Genomic DNA, 22260 nt, shown 5'->3' with positions numbered 1-22260 from the left:
CGATGCTAAAAGCAACAATGCAAGGTAGCGTTAACATTTCTGAGGCTGAAGGAGGTAGGGCTTGAGAGCTAGGTTGTAATTCTGTTTTGTAATGATCATAGCTAATAAGATAATAATGGTAATTATAGTAAGTCAGGCATTGTGTCCTAAATGTTATAACTTACTTGACTTGGCAAATATGACTGCACAAAGTGAGGGAAGACTGGAAAGTCAGATGAGACATTAACAAATATAACCAAATACATTTCTGTGACAACAACGAAAAGCGCACCGTCTGTAGCAATTTAGTGATAATATTGTACTGCATGTCAGGCCACAGGTGGAGTACTGCACTCTGTGTACCACACTTTTAAGAGATTTTACAGGCCGGGCGCAGTGGCTCACGCCGGTAATCCCAGCACTTGGGGAGGCCGAGGCGGGCGGATCACCTGAGGTCGGAAGTTTGAGACCAGCCTGACCAACTGAAAATACAAAATTAGCCGGGCCTGGTGGCGCATCCCTGTAATCCCAGCTACTAGGGAGGCTGAGGCAGGAGAATCGCTTGAACCCGGGAGGAGAGGTTGCGGTGAGCCGAGATCGCGCCATTGCCCTCCAGCCTGGGCAACAAGAGCGAAACTCCGTCTCAAAAAAAAAAAAAAAAAAAAGATAAGAAAAGAAAAAAGAAAAAAAAGCGAGAGATTATACAAAGACATATTGGAGCTCACTCAAATGTGAGCCACCAGATAAGGGCTGGTGGAAGGAGGTGAAGAAAGATGACTTAGAACATGACATCTGTCTTCATGTGAAAGAATGGGTAGAACCGATGTGGCGCTACGAGTTATCTGTAGGGAAAAGGATTGGAAGTTAAATGAAGATAGATTTTAATTCAAACAAGGATCAGTTCTTTAAGAGTCTGAAGAAGGGTTATTTTAGGAAGTAGCTGCCTCTGCCCCCTTCCCACCTGTTGCAGTGGATCAAATATACACTGAATCACTACCTCATTCATTCAACACTCATTTCATGAAGGCTTAATGCATTGCTGTGGGGCTTACTCTGCCACCGACCTGGGGCCTAACTAGGCTTTGTAGTTCATATAGTCTCATAGTCCTGCAAACTGGTTCCAGCCCAGGAAATCACCCTGTGTAGGAGTGGCTGCAGTCAAGCCAGGAAGACAATCCTGAGGGGACCTGACATCCAGCATCTGAGTTCAGACTACTACAGTTTGAATAAGTGACCTGCAGATTCATTACACACAAGGGAACATGTCTTCCTTTTGTTGGATTGAACTCCGTCATACTAAGCAGTCAAAACTACCTGTCAGATGTCCAATCCCTGATCCAGAATTTCAAGGAGCTGTAGAGGCAGCTCTACTACGGGAGTGTCATAAACCAGAGAACTGTGTGTCCTGGCTATATCTATTGGGTAAGCAGGTAGATTCCCACATAACAGCACCTAACTGACATTCAAAAGTGTGTAGAGTGCAGAGTGCTGAAAGAGACTATCAAGGCAAGCAGTTTACCTTGGTGGCTTACTGGGGTGCACAGTGGGGATCAGAATATCAGTAATGAGGAATAGCAGAGAAAGGTGTGCAATACCTGCTGGCCTAAGGCCTATGCAAAGCTTTGGGTGACACTATTCAGAATTCTCCCTACTGTACCACTTGTGTCCAGGTAAAGGACAGGCCTAGGTGATTCAAGCGACTGCTTTATCCCCTGATTTTGATTGAGGAATGTCTTTAGAAACCTTCGCACTGCATTTAGTATCCAATTGACTCTCCTTTCAAAGCAAGTCTCTACTGCTGGTGGTGGACTCTGACACTAAAATGGCTTGTCCTCCCATCTCTACTGCTGGTAATATTCTCCCGATCCACTCTAGCTGCTGCCATCCTCCTAGAATAGTGGGATCTTTTGGTTCTGCCTCCATGGACAGTCACACCATCTGGGCTCTGAGTCCCCAGTTTGTGCTATTTTTCCAAGGGAGGTTTTCAAAATATGTCATGTTCATAACTAGTAGCCATGGTTTGCCACTCATCCAGAGATTGACAGCCAGTCCCATAGATGTGCTATGAAGAGTGGATTGACAAGATGATCAGTCTGTGTCCTTTGGATGAGTGTTTGCTCACACCACTTTACTGTCCTTTTTCATAGCAACTGCAGTGTTCATACCTACGGTACTCTCACACTTCCCAGCACCATCCACATACTGACAGCTAACTACTTCACCCCCTTCCTCCAAATTAATGCAAAGGACTGGGCCCAGGAGTTGACACTAACACTAGATCCCTGGGAGACACCCTAGTACCTCTTCTCCATGCACATACATAGCACCTGCTCATGCCAGTGGCTGGATGATCTCTGTTAGGGATTTTCTTTTGAAACTTTTTACTTACTTTGACATAGTTGTAGATTCACATGCAGTTGTAAGTCTGGGATCTTTTGAGACATATGATATCACCAATTCTGTGGCATCCTACTCCAGCTGTCTCCCTTCATGGATAGACATCCTATCTTGTAGTTTTGCCAACTGTGCCAGGTTCACTGAGTCTCTGAACTCCCCTGTTTGCCCCACTAAGTCACCAGTGTAAGCTGGACAGGAAACCCCAAGTATTCGGAGGAAAAGTGTTTATTTCCCAATGGTCCCATGGACAGTATCTATACTTGATACCTAGAAAATGTGTAGGTGCAGTTTTCTCAAAGTGTGGTTCTCTAACGACTTGGGGGGCTTATTTAAAATGTAGATTCATAAGCCCTAATGTAGACCAGTGGACTTGGGATTTCTGAAAGTGTCTCTGAGGAGGAATCTGGGAGTCATAATATATAAAAATTATATACATTTATCATGCACAAAATGATGTCTTGAAATATGTATACATTGTGGAATGGCTAAATCAAGGTAATTAGCATATGTATTACTTCAGATACTTATTTTTTGTGGTGAGAATACTTAAAATCTACTCTCTTAGAGATTTTCAAAAATGGATACATTGTTATTAACTGTAGTCACCATATTGTACAATAGATCTCTTGAACTTACTCCTGTTATCTAACTGAAATTTCCTTTGACCAACATCTCCCCTACCCAACCCGACTATCACCCCCCAGCCCCTGGTAATCTCCACTCTACTCTCTGCTTTTGTGCATTCAATTTTTTTTTAGAAGGAATCTGCATTTTTAACAGCTTCCCAGGAGATTCTTATGCACACTGACTGGGGACTGCTTGTGAGACTCTGCTCCCCACCTCAAAACTTTCCTAGAGTGAGTCAGCACCTTCACACTAGGAAAATGCCAGTTCTGATTTGCCTAGAGAAAGAGGACTAAGGGCCAGAGTGGTGCTAGCTTTGCTCTTTCCTTTTTTCCACTCCCACCCCCCTTTCTCTAGATATGCTCACTCCACAGCCTCAGGAAGCCTAAAAATCTTTTCCAACCACTTGTGCTTTGGCTCAAGAATTCCCCTTCATCTTCCTTGAGTCTACTTTGAACCTCTTCCCTAGTTGATGCTCACTTTGCCAGACCTTCTTGGAGGTGCATTCCGGTCCTTTCCTCTTATACAATCTCATTTTGGATATATTGACCTTGGTGCTGACCTGGTGTGCACTGATTGGTTCATATGCGTTAGAGTTAACTCTGTATCAAGTGCTTGGTTGTTCTTGAGGCCGTGTTCCTGAGGAATAAAGAAGATTAAATAGTTGTGTGGTTTTATGCAAGTTACTAAACTCTCTGTACTTCAGTTTCCTCATCTAAAAAATAGAGATAGTAATAGTACCTTATCTCATAAGGCTATTATGAAGATTAATATACATAAAGCCCTCAGGAAAATAAGCACTTTATAGTAAGTATGCAATAATTTTTACCCATTATTATTATTATGAGTTTACATTCAGTTTTCCTTCATTGTTAATTAGTTTCAATGTATATTTATTTATTAATATTTATAAATGTATATTTAAAAGTTTTGGTTGTCAGTTATTCAAATTATACTGAAAAGATTGATGATTGTAGAGCTCCCAAATTTGGAAAGATTCAGCGGCATTATTTGAAATATATAACACCAACTTTTTCCATTTATTAAAACTAATTTTGGGATTCTCTGTTAATATAATTATCATGCAGAATGAATTTGATCCATATATTTTGTGAACAAACGGGAAGAATGTGTAGAGATTAAATTTTAAATGGAATACATTAGTTGAAGTTCAAAGTAAAGGATGTTCATATTCTTAATGTATGAACTGTTCCAAACTTCTGGTCCCCTGCTGTCTGTGCTCAGGCAGAGCAGAAAGCTCTCCCTACTGCCCCACCACTTCTTGCTCGAGGACTAACTTCTTCTTGGGATAACTACCAGCAGGGACATTTGCTTATTTTAAAGAAGTGCCCACCTTTACCACTGGATTGAGATTTGCCACCATGACATTAAGACAGTTGCAAAGGAGTACAACACTGGCATATTTCCAAAGTCTGGGATATTCATTCTTATTCTTGGTTAACGTGATGCATACCCACACCAATGCACATATACCTTTTGATTTTCCCAAAACTGGATCACAAGGAGTGCTATGGACTCCTTGTGATCCAATATTGAAAAAATGGATCCTGTTTGTGTACCCCCAAAATGCATATGTTGAAGCCCTGGTTTCCGATGTGATAGTATTTGAAGGAGGGGCCTTTGGGAGCTGATTAGGTTTAGATGAGGTAATGAGAGTGAAGCCCCATGATGGGATTTGTGCCCTTCCAAGGAGATGAAGGACCAGCACACTCTCTTTCTGACAGGTGAGTATATGGTGAGAAGGCAGCTGTCTGTGAACCAGAAGGAGGGCCCTCACCAAGAAGTGACCATGCTGGCACCCTGATCTTGGACTTCTGGCATCTGGAACTGTAAGAAATAAATGTTTGTTAAATATATACACCTACTATGCACCCACAAAACTTAAGAATAAAAAATTTTTTAAAGTTTGTTGTTGAAGCCACCCAATGTATGGTATCTTGTTATAGTAGCTTGAACTAAGACAATGAGCATACTATGTTGTTACATAGTTTTCATTATATTTCATTTTAGAAATACATTATGGGGCTGGGCATGGTGGCTCACGCCCGTAGTCCCAGCACTTTGGGAGGCCGAGGTGGGTGGATCACTTCAGGTCAGGAGTTTGAGACCAGCCTGGCCAACATGGTGAAACCCCATCTCTACTAAAAATACAAAAATTAGCTGGGCATGGTGGCACATGCCTGTAATCCCACCTACTTGGGAGGCTGAGGCAGAAGAATTGCTTGAACCTGGGAGGCGGAGGTTGCAGTGAGCCGAGATTGTGCCACTGCACTCCAGGCTGGGTGACAGAGCAAGACTTTGTCTAAAAAACAAAAAAACAAACAAACAAACAAAAAACAACAAAAAAAAGAAATATATTATAGGCCAGGCATGGTGGCTAAAACTTGTAATCCCAGCACTTTGGGAGGCCGAAGTGAGAGGATTACTTGAGTCCAGGAGTTTGAGACCAACCTGGATAACATTGGGAGACCCTGTCTCTATTAAAAAAAAAAAAATTAGCCAGGCATGGTGGTGCACACCTGTAATCCCAGATACTCTGGAGGCTGAAGTGTGGGGATTGCTTGAGCCTATGAGGTTGAGGCTGTAATAATCTGTGATTGCACCACTGCATTCCAGCCTGGGTGACAGAGTGAGACCCTGTCTCAAAAAAAAATGTATATTATGAATATTTTCTTTTGCCAAAGACTTTATAGCATTTTTATTGACTCAGTAACATTCCATCATATGGTTATCTCATGAGTAACTTAACCAATCTACCTTTTGGATTTTTTTTTGGTGGTGTTTACTATAATAAAATAATATGATGGTGAAGAATTTGGCCCACAGGAAACACTTATTCAAGCCTCCAATTTTCCCTGGGCAAGGGAAGGTCACTGTGTCTATGTTCCAGCAAATTCTGAGGACACACATCAAGGTCCTGCAAGCTTGGCTACTGTGGTAGCCGGAGGTGAGCCTGTGAACTTCTGCAGACCAATAGGCCGCTAATGACTAGTGAGAAAGAGGTCAGGCCTCCCTCCCAGCAAGTGCTTCCCAAAAAGTCTCAGGGGTTTTCCTTGAGCCCCTCACTTGGAGGGGAGTGAGGGAAGGGGGTGAGAAACACCACAGCTCTTTCTTCTAGTCTGACAACTCTCTTCAAAGACTGCTCCTATCAGTTAACCCTTATCGTTCTCTTAAATAACCCAGAGGTGGATTGTGAGCTAGGAGTTGCAAGACTGTTTGGGGGCTACTTTTTTTTTTTTAAAGCAATTCTAGATTGTGCTTTGTACCACTTTTTAGAGAGTATAGACATTGAGCATTTATTGTCCTTGGTTATGTAGCCTTACTGAAACTCCAAGACATAGGAAGTATTTTGTTTAACATTTCATTACATATCCATTAAATCAGACTTGTAAATTACATTTAGGTCCTCTCTATTTTTGTCTTCTATCAATTCGTCAAGGACTGAAGTCTTTTATCGCTATTATTTTTCTGTCCATATCTCCATGTATTTCTGAGAGCTTCATACAGTCCAATGCCTTATTTTTCAGTGCAAAATGATTCATAGTATGTCTTTGTTGCATATTATATTTTATATTAATAAAGATCAATATTTTGGTTTGATTTAATTATTCTGCTCTCGTATTTTGTGTGTTTGGTCTTTATTTTTGCCTTTTTTCTGTTTTTTCTTCTTTTTGCTGTATGGACTGTGTAGTCCTTGTTTCTTGTTTTGTTTCCTAGTAATCTGGAAGGCATGCATTTTGTTTTAAAATAACACACACAACTTTATATTTTTCTTATTACTAACATACAGAATAAAATAGTATCTTTGTACGTTGAGAATACCAGGACACTTCTACTTTCTCACGTTTCTCCTTGTTACTCCCTTCACCCCACACAATACCCAAGTTTATGTTGGTGTAATCTGGGATTTTAAACCTTACTTTAAAAATATTTTTTTGTTAGGGAATATTTATGATATTTGTCTTCTGTTTTGTAATTATACGTAAAATAGTTACATTTAATTCATTTTATGCTTAAATGTCTTCAGTATTCATCATCAGCCTCTTTCATACTTTGCCTTCTTGATTTCTTTCTTTTTTTTTTTTTTTTCTGAGACAGACTCTCACTTTGTTGTTCAGGCTGGAGTGCAGTGGCATGATCACAGCTCACTGTAGTTCCTGGGCTCAAGTGATCCTCCCACCTCAGCTTCTCAAGTAGCTGGGACTATAGGCATGTGCCACCATGCCTGGCTAATTTTTAAATTTTTGTAGAGACAGGGTCTTACAATGTGCCCAGGCTAGTCTCAAACTCCTGGGCTCAAGCAGTCTTCCCACCTCTGCCTCTCAAAATGTTGGAATTACAGGTATGAGCCACTATTCTTGAGCCTTGAATTCTTTTAAAAAATATTTCTCTTGGGTGGGCGTGGTGGGTAATGCCTGTAATCCCAGCACTTTGGGAGGCTGAAACGGGTGGATCACCTGAGGTCAGGAGTTCGAGACCAGCCTGGCCAACATGGTGAAACCCTGTCTCTACTAATAATCCAAAAATTAGCCAGGTGTGGTGGCACACGCCTCTAATCCCAGCTACTCATGAGGCTGAGGCACGAGAATCTCTTGAACCCGGGAGGTGGAGGTTGAATGAGCCGAGATCATGCCATTGCACTCCAGCCTGGGCGACAAGAGTAAAACTCCGTCTCAAAAAAAAAAAAATATCTATCTATCTATCTATCTATCTATCTATCTACATATATATATCTACATATCTATCTACATATATATATCTACATATATATATCTACATATATATATCTACATATATATATCTACATATATATATCTACATATATATATCTACATATATATATCTACATATATATCTACATATATATATCTACATATATATCTACATATATATCTACATATATATCTACATATATATCTACATATATATCTACATATATATATCTACATATATATCTACATATATATATATCTAGGCTTATGAAATACATTTTTTCTTTAAAGAAGGGTTTGCAGGTATTTTGAGCTTTTGCATAATTGAGAGTGCCTTTCAATTGGCTTCACACATGAATGAAATTTGGCTTGTTGTGGAGTTTTCAGCTTAAGTTTTTCATCCGCAATATTCTGTGGATAATGTTCTCTTTTCTGAAATTTAATGTGTTATGGAGAAGCATGATGCCAGCCTGATGTTTTTTTTCCTTTGTGAGTAACTTGATATATGCTCTGTTCATCCACAGTTGGCACTGGAAGGACTAGCGCGACGTTGAGAGGGTTGGCTGAAACTGAGAGCCATGAGTTTTTGGTTCCTTATGCTCACTCCAGCTTCCCTTTTCCTTTTGAGCTATTACTCATCCCTATGAGCAACAGTGGCCTCTGAGGGAGAGGAGGAATCTCTCTCCTTTACCCTCCAGACCACATAAACCCTTTTCTTAAATCGCTATCAAAGCTGAGTCTAAGGTACATCATTTAATAATAAGACTAGGCCGGGCGCAATGGCTCATCCTGTAACCCCAGCACTTTGGGAAGCTGAGGTGGGTAGATCACGAGGTCAGGAGTTCGAGACCAGCTTGGCCAACAGGTTGCAACCAAGTCTGTACTAAAAATACAAAAATTAGCCAGGCATGGTGGCATGCAGTTGCAGTCTCAGCTACTCTGGAGGCTGAGGCAGGAGAATTGCTTGAACTCGGGAGGTGGAGGTTGCAGTGAGCTGAGATTGTGCCACTGGACTCCAGCATGGGTGACAGAGCGAGACTGTCTCAATAATAATAATAAGGCTATGCTAAATTACAGTGATCATATCACATAGAATGATAATTATGAAGGTGATGATAGCTAACATTTGTGAAATGCTTACCATGTGCCAGGTACTGTTTTAAGATCTTGACTTGTATTAACTCATTAACTCTCCAACTTAGTTCCTAGCTTGCCTCCATCTGGCAGATGCCATTTTCCTTTCTTTTTTTGGAAGCAATAGCGAGCATATTATGACTCTTTGGATTGTAGGCTCAAGAGAATGAGGCTCAGAGAAAGGAATTCCCTTTTGTTCCTGTTTAAGGCCCACCTTCCAAATTCTCTTTTCTCATCTTAGAATCTTTCTCTTTTCAGCAGTTGACATTTGAAATATCTATTATCTTCAAGGAAGCCTCACCTCCTATTGAGAGAGGTATGACCCTACTCTCTGTTCACAAGCAGACAAGAATGTGAAAACATAGTTGTTAAACAGTGGTACAAAAACCATCGCAGGGGTTGTTCCATTACATTTCTAAATTATAGAATTATGTCTTTATACTTGCAAATCAAAATTTATCTAGATTTTTTCCCTGGTGCATGATGAATCCCTTCCAATTTGCAATTTTAGGTCTTTTATTGGCTCAAGAAAATTTCCTTCTATTGTATCTTTAGAGCTTACGGTTCACTTGTCCTGACTTTTCTTCAGGAGCATCGATATCCATGTGTTGGATTTTTATTGTCTTTCCTCCATATCTATTATTTCTTCTTTGATAATTTTCATCTCTTTGTCCTTTCTTTTGGCATTTGGGAGAATTTCTGATATTGATTCTTTACAAAATTGATTTGGTTTTATGTATTGCTAATTCTGCTCTTTATTCTTAAATTCTGCTGTGGCATTGTTTGCTAACTCTGCCAGCTCCTTTTACAATTCAATCTAGTACCTTATTATCTTGTTTCATGTATTGTTTTATAGAGTCCATGTTTTCTTTAACCCTTTTTTTTTTGAGAGTACAGATTTTAAGTAAATTTTTACTTTTTTAAGTAAAGATTTTTTGAAATTATGCCATTCTTTTACTTTTGGTGTTTATTGTTTTCTTCTCATGTCTCTGAAACCTTCCAGAGACTCCAGGTTATTCTCTGTCTAGTTGTTGTTATTTTCCCTGTCTATTACTTATCTATAAAACTGAGAATCTCATCCATCCCAGAATAGATATAGGACCTGACTAGACACAGTAAAATTAGGTCAGCAGAATTAATAAAAATGTAAAGAAGAATCCTGTTTGACTATTGGATAAGTAAATTTCTAAAAAATATTTGGCCAGGCGCGGTGGCTCACGCCTGTAATCCCAGCACTTTGGGAGGCCAAGGCGGGCGGTTCACGAGGTCAGGAAATCAAGACCATCCTGGCTAACACGGGAAACCCCGTCTCTACTAAAAAATACAAAAAATTAGCCGGGCATGGTGGCGGGCGCCTGTAGTCCCAGCTACTCGGGAGGCTGAGGCAGGAGAATGGCGTGAACCCGGGAGGCAGAGCTTGCAGTGAGCGAGCCGAGATTGAGCCACTGCACTCCAGCCTGGGTGACAGAGCGAGACTCCGTCTCAAAAAAAAAAAAAAAAATTTAAAGGAAGACAAGTAAACTATAATTCAAGAAAAATATAGAGTTGTCCTAGAATTTAGTGCCATAGGCTGATACAATTATGAAAAAAACTGAAGAAAGTTGACCTTCTGATCTGAGAGATCTTAGAGAGATGAACAATTGTTGTAATATCATCCCCGTCATAATATCTGCCCTATAGATATTACTGAGTTTTTTTAATTGTTAAGTTATATTCCATTGGCTCAGGTCTCTTGCGTTTATCTAATCTCATCATTTTCTGTTGGTTACATTGATCTAACTCAATTTTAGAGGTACCTCATTTTTTCTTCCATCTACAGATCTAGCTAGTTTAAAGATGAAAACTGCAGCAGATGAGAAAGAAAAATACAACTGGAAAACTTGGATGAATTAGAAACACTAAACAGTTTTCAGGAAAGCTGAGTATCAGAGAAAAACAGATGCTGGAGGAAAAGAAAAAAAGAGGACACAAAAACTGTCCTGGCCAAAGGGGTCATGACCACACATTATCCTCGGATGAGGGCTTCCTTTATGGTGACAATTGAACAGAAGCATTTAGAGCAGATTACAATGCATATTATACGTACAATGAAATCATTGAAACAGAAAAAAGAGCCAAAATTGATGTCTTTGCCTTAAATCTTGCTTCTTTCTAGTTTATTCTCTCCACAGTGGTCGGGGCAGTCTGAGAGAAAATGACCAACAGAATACGGTGGAATCGATGGTATGCGACTTCCAAGGTTAGGTCATAAAAGACATTGAAGTTTCTGCTTTGTCTCTTGAATCACTTTCTCTGGGGGAAACCAGCTACTGGGTCATAAGGACACTCAAGCAGCCCCATGGAGGGGCCCAAGTGGAGAGAAACCAACTTGCCAGCATTAACTTGGTAGTTGTGCAGCCGTGTGAATGAGTGGATCCTACCATCCTAGTCAAACCTCTGATAACTGAAGGTCCCACCTATATTTGACTGCAGTCTTCCAACAGACCCCACCCAAGCTGCTCTAGGATTCTTGACCTACAGAAACTGTGAGGGATAAGATATGCTTGTTGTTTTAACCCACTAAGTTTTAGAGTGATTTGTTACACAGCAATACACAACAAATACACAAGTCATCACAGGTAATATTTTTATTAAATATTTGCATAGTACAAACCTGGGTCTCCATCTTTGTAGGCTTTGATTTTTGTTTTTTACCAATCACTGACTGTTAAGCCACATATTTTAGGTTTTTGTTACAATCACACCTAACCTCAATGTACCAATTTCTGTAAATAGATAATGCTAGGTACCATAACAGATAAATCTTGACATCTGAGTGGATTAATACAATAAAAGTTTATTTTTCATCTCATGTAAGGTCTAAAAGTCCAATTAATGGGAATTTGCAGGGTGGGAAGCCCTCTGATCGACAACTGTTCAAAAACTGACATCTTCATAACATGGCTTCCAAGGTTGCTCTGGGTGACAGCATCTTTAACATAAGGATGCTATCTTTAATATGTGGCTTCTGGGGTTGCTCTAGGTGACAACATCCAGTAATTCATATGAAAATATCTTTTTCTTCCTTTATTTTTATTTATGACAAAGAAAGTTTGCTTGCTTTCAAGCCTGGAACGCCTGGGACCTTCAGGGAACCTCTTCCTCAGATACATGCCTGCGTAGTGTCAACTTGCTCTATTGCTGGGAAGTGCTTGGCTGATTATCTTCTTCCTGCCCTGGGAGATGTCTCACTAATCATTCATTCATTCAGCAAACATTACAACGTTCCAGGCACTGTGCTAACTACCGAATATTCAGTGATATAGGATAAAATCTCTGTCCTAAAGTTGCTTGCAGTCAGATGGGAGAAAAGCAAGTAAATACAACAATTTGGTAAGTGCTATGATAGAAGGGCACGAAAGTACTGAGGGACCACAAAGGGGGGGGCAACTGACTTTTCTTGGGAAGTTTGTAAAATTTCATAAAGAGAAAGACAACTAAGCTGACTCTCATAGGATGAGAAGAAGCTGACAGTAGGAAAAAGGCAGGACAGAGCACAGAGTCCTGAAACAACATGACTTTCATCGTGATCTGCCAGGACTGTCCATATTGGGACTGGCCAATGGTTCTGTAAGGCTGGGGCACAGTTATGTGTAGACAAATGTGGGAGGTGAGGCTAGAAAGGTGGTGTACTAGTCGGGCTGTGCTGGCAAGCAATGGAGATGATTTTGGCTATGTTAAATTAAAAAAATAAAAAGGAACTCAGAGGTAGCTTAGGTAGCTTAGCAAATTGAAGGAAGGCTGAAGAACCATGATCTGAAAAATGTGGAGCCAAACATCTCCTGGAAATCTAGGTAAGCAGAAACTAATTGTGAATTTTTCTTCTGGAGCTTCTGCCAAGATAAATGAATTCCAACCAATTTTCAGTTTCTTTGTTACTCTTATTCAAGATTCACATTCCAGGGAGAGAGTGACTGGCCCATTTGGGTCCAAAAACCTGACCCTTGACCAGGGGATGCTGGGTTAACATGACTAAGGGTTCACTAAGACTACATCTAATTGAGGAAGGATGTTTCCCATAGGTGAAATGGAGATTATAAAAGAAGGAAGAATAGATTCTGGTCAGGTAAAAACAGACGTAGTCTCTAGGTGAGTTGGAGTCAGTAATAAAGGGCTTCAAAAGTCATGTTAAAAAAATCTAGAATTTATTGGGTAGGCAATGAAGAGCTGTTGAAGGAATATGAGCAGAGAAGTGACATGATAAATCCCAGACAGAAGCTTTTGGCTAATTTTATTTTGTTATCAGTTTATTTTTACCTGTAATGAACAAAGTTAACTCTTTCTGTAGTTCTCATTGACATGGAAGAGAACAAATATCATTCTATCGCACCTTTCCATAGTCCAAACAAATATACCGTTTATTTTTTCCTGAGATTTGTGTAGTGAAAGAGAGGGAAAAAAAATGGACCAAATCTCAATTGATCAAGAAAGTTTTCATGCTCTTTCTGAATCAGATTCTCTTCCATCCCACCCAGTGGTGTGTTGGAGCTGGTTTGTACTGGCTGACAAGAGTCATTTGCTAAATTTTCAGGAATTCTGTGAGTCATTTGTTAAGAACAGTCATTATTAACAATTAAGTTATATACATTTAAACAAAAAAAGATATGAAACGCAAAGGTAATAAATATTCAAAGCTGATCACTTCCTAATTATTTTACTATCGTCTATGTTCTTGAGGTTATTTATACCTACTCAATGGTACACATCCATCGTATGGTGGAAACCCTTATCATGTTATGCTACTGCACATCTTCCCAACTCTGCATTCAGTGACATTAGGTTGGTAGCTTGAAATTGGTGGCAGTGGGATAATTTAAACCAAGGAAATTGGCAAACACTACAAAGTCTGCCTTCTTTACCCTGGAGAGAGCTGGTGGTTGAACATTTACTAACATACCAACCTCACCACCTTTACCCCACTCGCCTTGTTTTCTAGGCCCTCAACTCCAAAGGAAAAATAACTAGAAACTGAGGCAGTCTCTTCACAGTCTAGTTCAGCTGACACGTAAAAAGAAAAAACAAAGATGGTGAAAAGTCAAGTTAATTTTATTTGCTTTGTAACAGTCTAACACACGACTATTAGCTCTGGCACAAGGATGTGGAAGGTTGGAGAATACAGGACCACCATCCCAATAACGTGTCTCTCTTTTGCCAGAGATTTCCCCAGGAAGTTTGTTATGAATGTGCTTCATAACAAACTGAGTCTTTACCACTTTGTTTTATAGATGAAAAAATTGCAGAAAAAGGCCATGGGGTCATCTACTTTTCCCTTCAGACAACCTTATGAATTCTTTTAGAATCTTCTTTGTCTGCTCTGTAGAACTTCCAGAAAGCAGTGGCGTTGGAGACTATGGGATGTCCCACTGCAACTTGGTGGCTACTTTTTTATGTGGTATTCGGTTCCCAGAGCTGAATACCACTTTTTCCTGGCTCTGGGAGCTGCAATGTCTAGGGCAGTGGAGAGTGAACTGTCTTTCATAAAAGTTTTTCTTTCCTCTTACCCAACTGCTGAACCGAGAATTTTTTTTCCTTTTTCTCTTCCCTTCCCCAAGTACATATTTAGTTATAATACAATAATTGCAAAAGGGGAAAGTCTCCTTGCCTATTTCGCTATCACTTCTAGGTACACACTTACTAGTTTTACAGATTGTATTTACACTCAGAAGAGTTTTTCTTCCAACCAGGCAAACCTTTCTCATCTAAACTTTGCTAAGCTGGGTTGGGCAATCATTTGCACACAGTATGCATAGAGGGTAAATCATGGTCAGGGAAAGGAGAGAAGAGGAGGCTGGGGGAATGGAATGGGACATGCAGTTGGGGTGGTGTTCTCATTCTTACTTAGAGCATGCCTAATGACCCTTCTCGGGAACTGGAGAGGAGCAGTGGTTTGTACCAATCTTGTCCTAGGCCTTCCACATGGCCTGGACTGAAGAGTTCCTGCATGCAGCTCTTTCCGTATCCATGGAGCCCCTTCTGCCATGAATCAGAGATTATCTCAGGGGTTGACGCTTCTCCATATGTGAGCTCTCCTAAGCCGAGTACCTTTAGCACCTCTTTCGGCAACCAATTCTTGCGTGATTAAAGACATTCTTTTTTTTGTACCATAATTCTTAGGAATTCAAGACTACCTGCTGCCCCTCCAAATTTATTTCCCTTACTTTAGTTATTGGCTCACTTTTTATCAGTATCTTAGTTAACAATCTATGCAGTATTTGAAAGTGATGACTGTCACTGCTTCAGTATACATTTTATAATATGGTCTTACAAAATTTGATGATGGCTTCTTTCTTTTCCATTTATTTCCAAATTAGTGAGCTTTAAAAAAGACCTATAACATCTTGTGAAGGAGGGGCAGAATTTATCATCCTCAACTAACATAGAGAAAATTGTCTCATAGAGCAGGTAAGTGGCATCTTGGAATACCCAGAGTCAGGAGGGGCAATCAACACCCCTGACTTGAATGTCAGTGTTCTTTGTGGGTCCCCAGGTCACACAGACCTTCAGGAATATCTGTCCAGTGCTGTACTGGATGCTTCCCTGTATGGCAGGGGACAAAGACATGGTGAAAAGCAGACAGGCTTTTTTCTTTCTTTTCTTTCTTTCTTTTTTTTTTTTTTTAAATAATGCCCAAAACACTAGGCCAGGGTTTACACAGCCAGGCTCAAAACTTTCTCACTGAACTTTGAGTACATCTATCCTTGGTCACAGATATCCCCTGATGGTGGTGTTAGAACTGCTATCAAGTGATTAGCCCTTTTCCTCTGGAGGGAGCTGTACTACTGATGTCCCGCTGTCTAATGCATCTTTTTATTGGTAGGTCCATGTGCCCTAGGGTTTTTATCTAACAAGGGACCGACTAGGAGTAGAAATGAAATCTGGACATAATGAAGCCCATGGGGATTATAATCCTGACTCAGTCATAATTATTTGCCTCAAAACAGATGCTGAGTGGTGTAGCTGCCTAGAGTAAAGACCACCACAGACATGCAGCTGCTTCTAAATGGAAACTGGCTGTGTTTGTGTGGCCGCTTAAGATGGGACCTCTTTCTCAGAGGATGAAAGTAATTGGCAATCTGTCTCCAGTCATTTATTAAGGTCAATGAGCCTCAGGTTCCTACTAAACATATGGGGTTAAGATTCTGTTTTGAATCTCTTCTGAGAAAAGTGATCTCTGGAGTGTCTATTTCACGTTGAAAAACTCACCAGGTAACTACGAGGCAGGTTGGAGGGACAGATGGAAACCATCCACCTGCCCTTCTTCCCAGTCTTACTGCTGTTGGAGGAATCTCTCAGGGAATGGTACCACTCAGCAGGCCTCATGCTTGGCAGCCAACTCAATCTTTAGGACACCCCTGGATGTAGGTAGGTGGCAAATGCCAGCTTTAGTTTGTAGACAGAAAACTGAAGTAAAGAGAGCTCAAGGCACAATAATGATACAGCTACTAAATGGCAGAAATAGAAAAAAAATGCAGCCCCTTGATGCCTGTGTCTGTTTCTTCCTAAATAGGCTTCTCCTTTTATTGGGAAGACTAAGAGGGAAAATGTGGGGACAGTGTGGGTACGTTCATTGAAGCAGGATACTGCCTCATCTGAGGAAAGACGCCCTATCACACACCTATGTCCCACCTGAGATAAGGAGACCAGTAGCCCTCATTTCTACAACTGGTACCAAACAGCAGTTTTATTTAGAACAGGATATCGTTTTTCTTTTTCTTTTTTGTATTAGGCTCTAGTTGAGATAGACACTTTATTCTGGTAATGATCAAGCTATTCATAAGGCTCTTCCTAAAATGCATCTTCAGGAACAAAACTATGGGAGCAATAGTGCAGCCATTAGGGTCAAGGATGCACTCTCTGGTTCTCAGGCCTCGGATTGTGTTAATTCTCTCACCATATAGGAGAAAGTCTGTGTAGAATAACGTTGCTTGCTAGGGGTAAGATTAAGCGGTAGCCAGAAAATCACGTGCCTCCAAGATAAACATACCTCTTCTATTCAACATCCCTCCACTGAAGGTTTGTCACTTTGGGTTACCTAGGTAAAAATATATTTTAGTCTTTCTCTTTTAAATGCAGTTTTTTCCCCAGGAGTAGTTACCGAACAATCAAACCTTAGAGTGAATTTAATTTTTAGACTACTTTGCTTTAGAATGGGTCACCAAGGAATGGAAATTTTGTCAAGGGGGAGGAATAGTTTTGGAAAAGGCCTGCTTTGGAAAGGTATATCTTGAATGAATATCTTAAAAGGAAGGTGGTAACCAGAGGGCAGCAAAGGGGATTGATATACTTTGAGATGATGCTGATCGGGGTTGGGAAGATACAACAAACGCAGTTTTTCTAAGTATCCCTTTTGGGCCCCTTGCTGGTCTCCTGTCCAGGTCCCTGCTATGTCAACTTGGTTTCTATACCTCCTACCCTATCTTCGGCACTGCAGTCCATGAAGCATAGTATTGCTTTAGGTGAACCATCTTAGTTTTCTCTCCTTGCTCTGGAAATCAATTGGCTGAGGGTAAAATTGCTCCTGGTATGAAATATGTACGTGTACATGAGGATTTCCCCTGAATAGACTCTGTGTTTGAGGAGGGTGAGTTGTGGGAATATGAGGACAGGAGCCCTTCAAGATTCTTCTTGTTCCCTTTAGCCTCTGTGTCCTTTCCAGGGATGAAGCTTGGCCTGAGACTCCACTTTGGGATCCTGGCTGTGTGAGCACCCACTTTGTGAGAGGCTCCCTCTGGTGCCACCCTGATGGCCCTTTGATCATGTCTGAGAGCTGCCTCTTCCCAGGACATGCCTGTGAGCAGATGTCCTCCAGCTCGAAACTGGGCTTGCTTCTAGTCACTAGTGAAAAAAGGTATAGATTTTAGGCTGAGCACTGATGCTGCGAGAGGGGAATAAAGAAAGGATCTTCTTTGCTTCAGGAAAAACAAACTACAACCAGGCCTCAAAGCCTTTTGATTTCACAGAGAGAGTTTTGGCAACTTTCTCTCTTTCTCTGATGGTACCCAGGGCAGAATTCCCACCAATACAAAGCATATCATTGCTTCAGAACCCAGGGGCTACAATGAGTCAAAAGAATGGTCAGTGAGAACTTTAGATATCTCCTGGACTGATGATTTAAACAAAACACTCCAAAGTAGTGAAATAAGGTTTAGGAGCCACAGAAACAAGTTGAGACCATAAATAATAAGACCAATTCCATAGGAAAGCTGGGCTAATTAGCATAAGCTGATATTGCAAATTGGTGCCTCACAGGTTAAATGTGGCTTGCACATATTTCATTTGGTCCACATGTTGTATTTAAAATTTAGTTGCCAACATTAACAATTTTGAAAATTTCAATTAAAATTTAGATTTCATGGGCCAGGCACAGTGGCATACACCTGTAATCCCAGCATTATAGGAGGCTGAGGTGGGTGGATCACTTGAACCCAGGAGTTTGAGATCAGCCTAGGCAACATGGTGAAACCCCATCTCTACAAAAAATACAAAAATTAGCCGGGTGTGGTGGTGTGCGCCTATAGTCCCAGCTACTTGGGAGGCTAAGGTGAGAGGATCACTTGAGCCTGGGAGGTTGAGGCTGCAGTGAGCTGAGATTGTGCCACTGCACCCCAGCCTGGGCAAGAGAGAGCCTGTCTAAAAAAAAGGTTGGATTTCTGGCTTCCCTTGAAAAATCAGAAAGACCAGGTAACACTTCATGGTATTCATTGTCTGGAAGTGAGCAGCAGCTGCCCCTGCTTTCCAACTTTCACAGCCCCATTCTCTCCCTTGCATTAGAACAGGCCTGTCTTGCAACTTATGTCACCTGTCTGTATTCTGTAGGCTTTTGAGTCTGGATCCCTGAAATATGGTCACATGGTATCTGCTTCAGAAATGCTGGGATGATAGATTCTGGCTTAGTGAGCTTGAGACAAGATGGGTAAAAGGCTATGAGGCAACCCCAATTCCGATTTAAGGGTTTCTATGGAGAAATGGGGATGAAAGAAGAGTCACCCATAGCTGCTGGGGTTGGAGGAGTGGGGTAGTCCTATGAGACTGGGGAACTTTAGTGGGTCGATGGGTTTCTCTTGGTAGCCCTTATGCTGGATGTGGGAAAGACTGTTTCCTAGAGTTGCCTGGAGTGCACTGCCCTGCTGCAGTGCCTCTCCAACCAGAGGCTGGTGGGAGGACAGGAGACAGAAGATTCAGATCATGTTGGCACCTTTTCCTTTCATCTTGCCCTATGTAAGCCTGGGCGTTTTTTTTTTTCTTTGGCGTCACTTCATACGGTTAGATCGTCTGACCTGGCTCGGCTGCTGGCTTTGCTTAGCCTGCTCAGGGGTCTGGCATCATCTGTTGTCAGCTCTGGACAGAGTGAAGGTGTCTTCTCAGCTGGCAGCCCTTGCTTTGACACCTTCTCCGACTGCAGCTCTTCTTTTTCACCCTCCTTATCCACTCTGGGGGTCTCTACTTTCTCCCCCTCTGGCACGGCCACCTTCTCCTGCTCCTCCGTGGTCAGCCTCTCTGCTTCCTCCTTCTTCTCTCCCACCTCGGGTTCGGCTCCCTCCTCTGCAGGCGGCCCCTCGCCCTCCACTTCTTGTGCCCCCACCTGAGCGTAGGAAGGCAGTGTCTCTTGGTAGCCCCGGGACAAGTCCCCCAGGGGTCCTGTGCTGATCTTCTCCTCGAACTGATTGAAAGGCTTGGCAGGCAGTGGGCTGGTCTCCACCATGCCAACCTCGGTCAAGGGGAAATAGTGGGAAACGATTTTCTCTTCTTCTAGGAGCTGATAGCCCTTGGCTTTCTGGATGGAGGAGACAGCAATGGAGTGGAGGGATTTCTCAGGAATCTCCCCCAGGGGCTGCTCTACAGGCCTCTTCAAGGCAGACCGGATCCCCTTCAGGCCCAGGTGGCCCAACTCCATCACGTTGAGGAATAGGGACACAGAGGCCACAGACAACATGAACAGGATGAAGATGGTTTTCTCCGTGGGCCGGGACACGAAGCAGTCCACCACATTGGGGCAGGGCCACCGGCTGCAGCGGTACAGAGGCAGGATCCGGAACCCGTACAGGAAGTAGTGGCCCACGATGAAGCCCACTTCAAAGAGGGTCTTGAAGATGATGTGGCAGATGTAGGTCCTCAGCAGGGTCCCCTCCAGCCGGAACTTCTTAGTGCCTTTGCTGCCGCTGCTATTCTTGACGCTGCCCTGGTCCGGGCCGCCGTTAGTCCCCGCCTGCTGGCCCAGCTCCTCCGCCTCGCGGCTTTTGCGCTTCTCCTCCATGCGGACGTAGTGCACCGCGTGCCCCACGTACATCAGGGACGGGGTGGAGACGAAGATGATCTGCAGCACCCAGAGGCGAATGTGGGAGATGGGAAAGGCCTCGTCGTAGCAGACGTTCTCGCAGCCAGGCTGCTGGGTGTTGCACACGAAGTCGGATTGCTCATCCCCCCACACGAACTCTGCGGCCGTGCCAAGGATGAGGATCCGGAAAATGAAAAGCACGGTGAGCCAGACTCTGCCGATGACGGTGGAGTGCTCATTCACCTCCTCCAAGATGTTCCCCAGGAAACTCCAGTCGCCCATTTCTCACCCACCTGAAGAAATGAGGGAGAAGTGAGCGGCCGCAATGCAACCCTGAGTTAATATCTGTTTTTGCTAACGCGGGGTACCTCTCCTTTCCAAGTTGCCAGAACGGTCAATGTGCACACAGCGTCTATCCAGTGCTTCCTTTGTGCAGACTAGGACTAGAGAACAAAGAAGGCCCCAAAGAATGTGCTTCCATCCGCTTCCTCATCTGTAAAATGGGTTTAATAATAATAATACCTATTTTCATTCACTTCACAAATGGTCTGAAAGCATCAATGAGGCAATATTTGTATAATTCCTTAAAGTCCACCAAAAATAAGGATTCATTGTTGACCATAAATAGAAACCCCTGGTTACATGGATTTAAATCAAGACCACACACTGATCTAAGTTTCGTGAGACATAATGCTGAAGAGTTCCCTTATACTATGGGTGTCTGGGCTCCCAACACAATTCTTGTATGTATGAAATTGTCTGTGGCCATCTTATGTTTGAGTGTCAGAATATATAAAGATCATATATTTGAAGGGAAGTGGAAGGGGATTAGCATTTATTGAATACCAGCTTTGTGAAAGAACTTTGACATTATATTATTTCATTTAACTTGATCCTGCTAGACTGTAATTTCCATGACGGTAGGAGCCATGCCTGTCTTATTTACAGCTATATACTCAATGCCTGACATACAGCCCAGCACACAGTGAGAACTTGATAAGTATTTGTTAATTAAGTTGATTCCAACAAATAAGAAAACTGAAGGCCAGGCACAGTGGCTCATGCCTGTAATCCTAGAACTTTGGGAGGCCAGGGCAAGAGAATCACTTGAGCCCAGGAGATAGAGACTAGCCTGGGCAACACAGTGAGACCCCATCTCTACAAAAAACTTTAAAAACTAGCTGGGCTTGGTGGTGCATGCCTGTGTTCCCAGCTACTTGGGAGGCTGAGCCAGGAGGATTGCTTGAGCCTGGGAGGTCGAGGTTGCAGTGAACCCTGATATGTGCCACTATACTCCATCCTGGGCAACAGAGAAAGACCCTGTCTCAAAGGAAAAAGAAAAAAAAGAAAAAAAAAGAAAAAAGAAATCTGAGGCTCATAGAGGCTAAATATATTGTCCAAGATTAGACAGCTAAATAGCAGCAGTTCTGTTTGCTTGATCACAAAGGCTGGGTTCTTCCCACTACACAATTGAGATAAACTGCCTGCAATCAAAGCTACACAATTCTTTGACTTCTGTGCTCTTAATTTATGTTTCCTCTTCTCTAGGTTGAAATCTGGAAACCCTTATTAATAGCTTTACACATTGAGGGCTGTATATTTTTATTATTACTCTTTTAAATCCAAAGAACAGAGAGAATGCTTTGGGAAGGAATCATGTCACAGGATGAGGAAGGTCTTCTAGGACACTTTTAGTGTCCTACGGAATGAAAATGTTTCAGGGTCTGTAACATATGGCTGTTTTAATAGAGTCAAAAATTTGGTCTATAGAAAAAATATCATTAAACATGATAGTATATAATGCCTGTAGCACAGCAATGGCTAATGGAAATGGCATTGAGCTGACAAGGGGCTGCCTGCAACTGGGTCATTCATCCAGTGCAAACCTGTAACCTATAAAGAATGATGAGCAAAACTTCCACCTCAATGGAGAACAGTTGTTCCTGCAGCTTGAACATCTCTAGAGTTGTAAAGTTTACTCATCACTGCCCTCAGACCAGGGCAAGAGCCCATGTTAGAGGATCTTGCTCTGGGCTTCTTCTAGCCATGCCCCATGCTATAGGCCTAGGAACCTATGGG

At 42.0% G+C, this 22260-nt stretch overlaps 1 protein-coding gene across 1 annotated transcript; it reads right to left on the bottom strand.

Annotated features, from left to right (window-relative positions):
* Positions 1-13461: 13461 nt before the first annotated feature.
* On the bottom strand, positions 13462-20474 carry GJA8 (gap junction protein alpha 8). Its single transcript, XM_054669706.2, has one exon. The coding sequence runs from the start codon at positions 20461-20463 to the stop codon at positions 19162-19164; it is 1302 nt and encodes a 433-aa protein (XP_054525681.1). The 5' UTR covers positions 20464-20474; the 3' UTR covers positions 13462-19161.
* Between the last annotated feature and the right edge of the window lie 1786 nt (positions 20475-22260).

Source organism: Pan troglodytes, chromosome 1 (assembly GCF_028858775.2).
Source record: "Pan troglodytes isolate AG18354 chromosome 1, NHGRI_mPanTro3-v2.0_pri, whole genome shotgun sequence".
Lineage (NCBI taxonomy): Eukaryota > Metazoa > Chordata > Mammalia > Primates > Hominidae > Pan > Pan troglodytes.
Note: the sequence above shows the minus strand (reverse complement) of the source record. Positions and strands in the feature narration are given on the sequence as shown.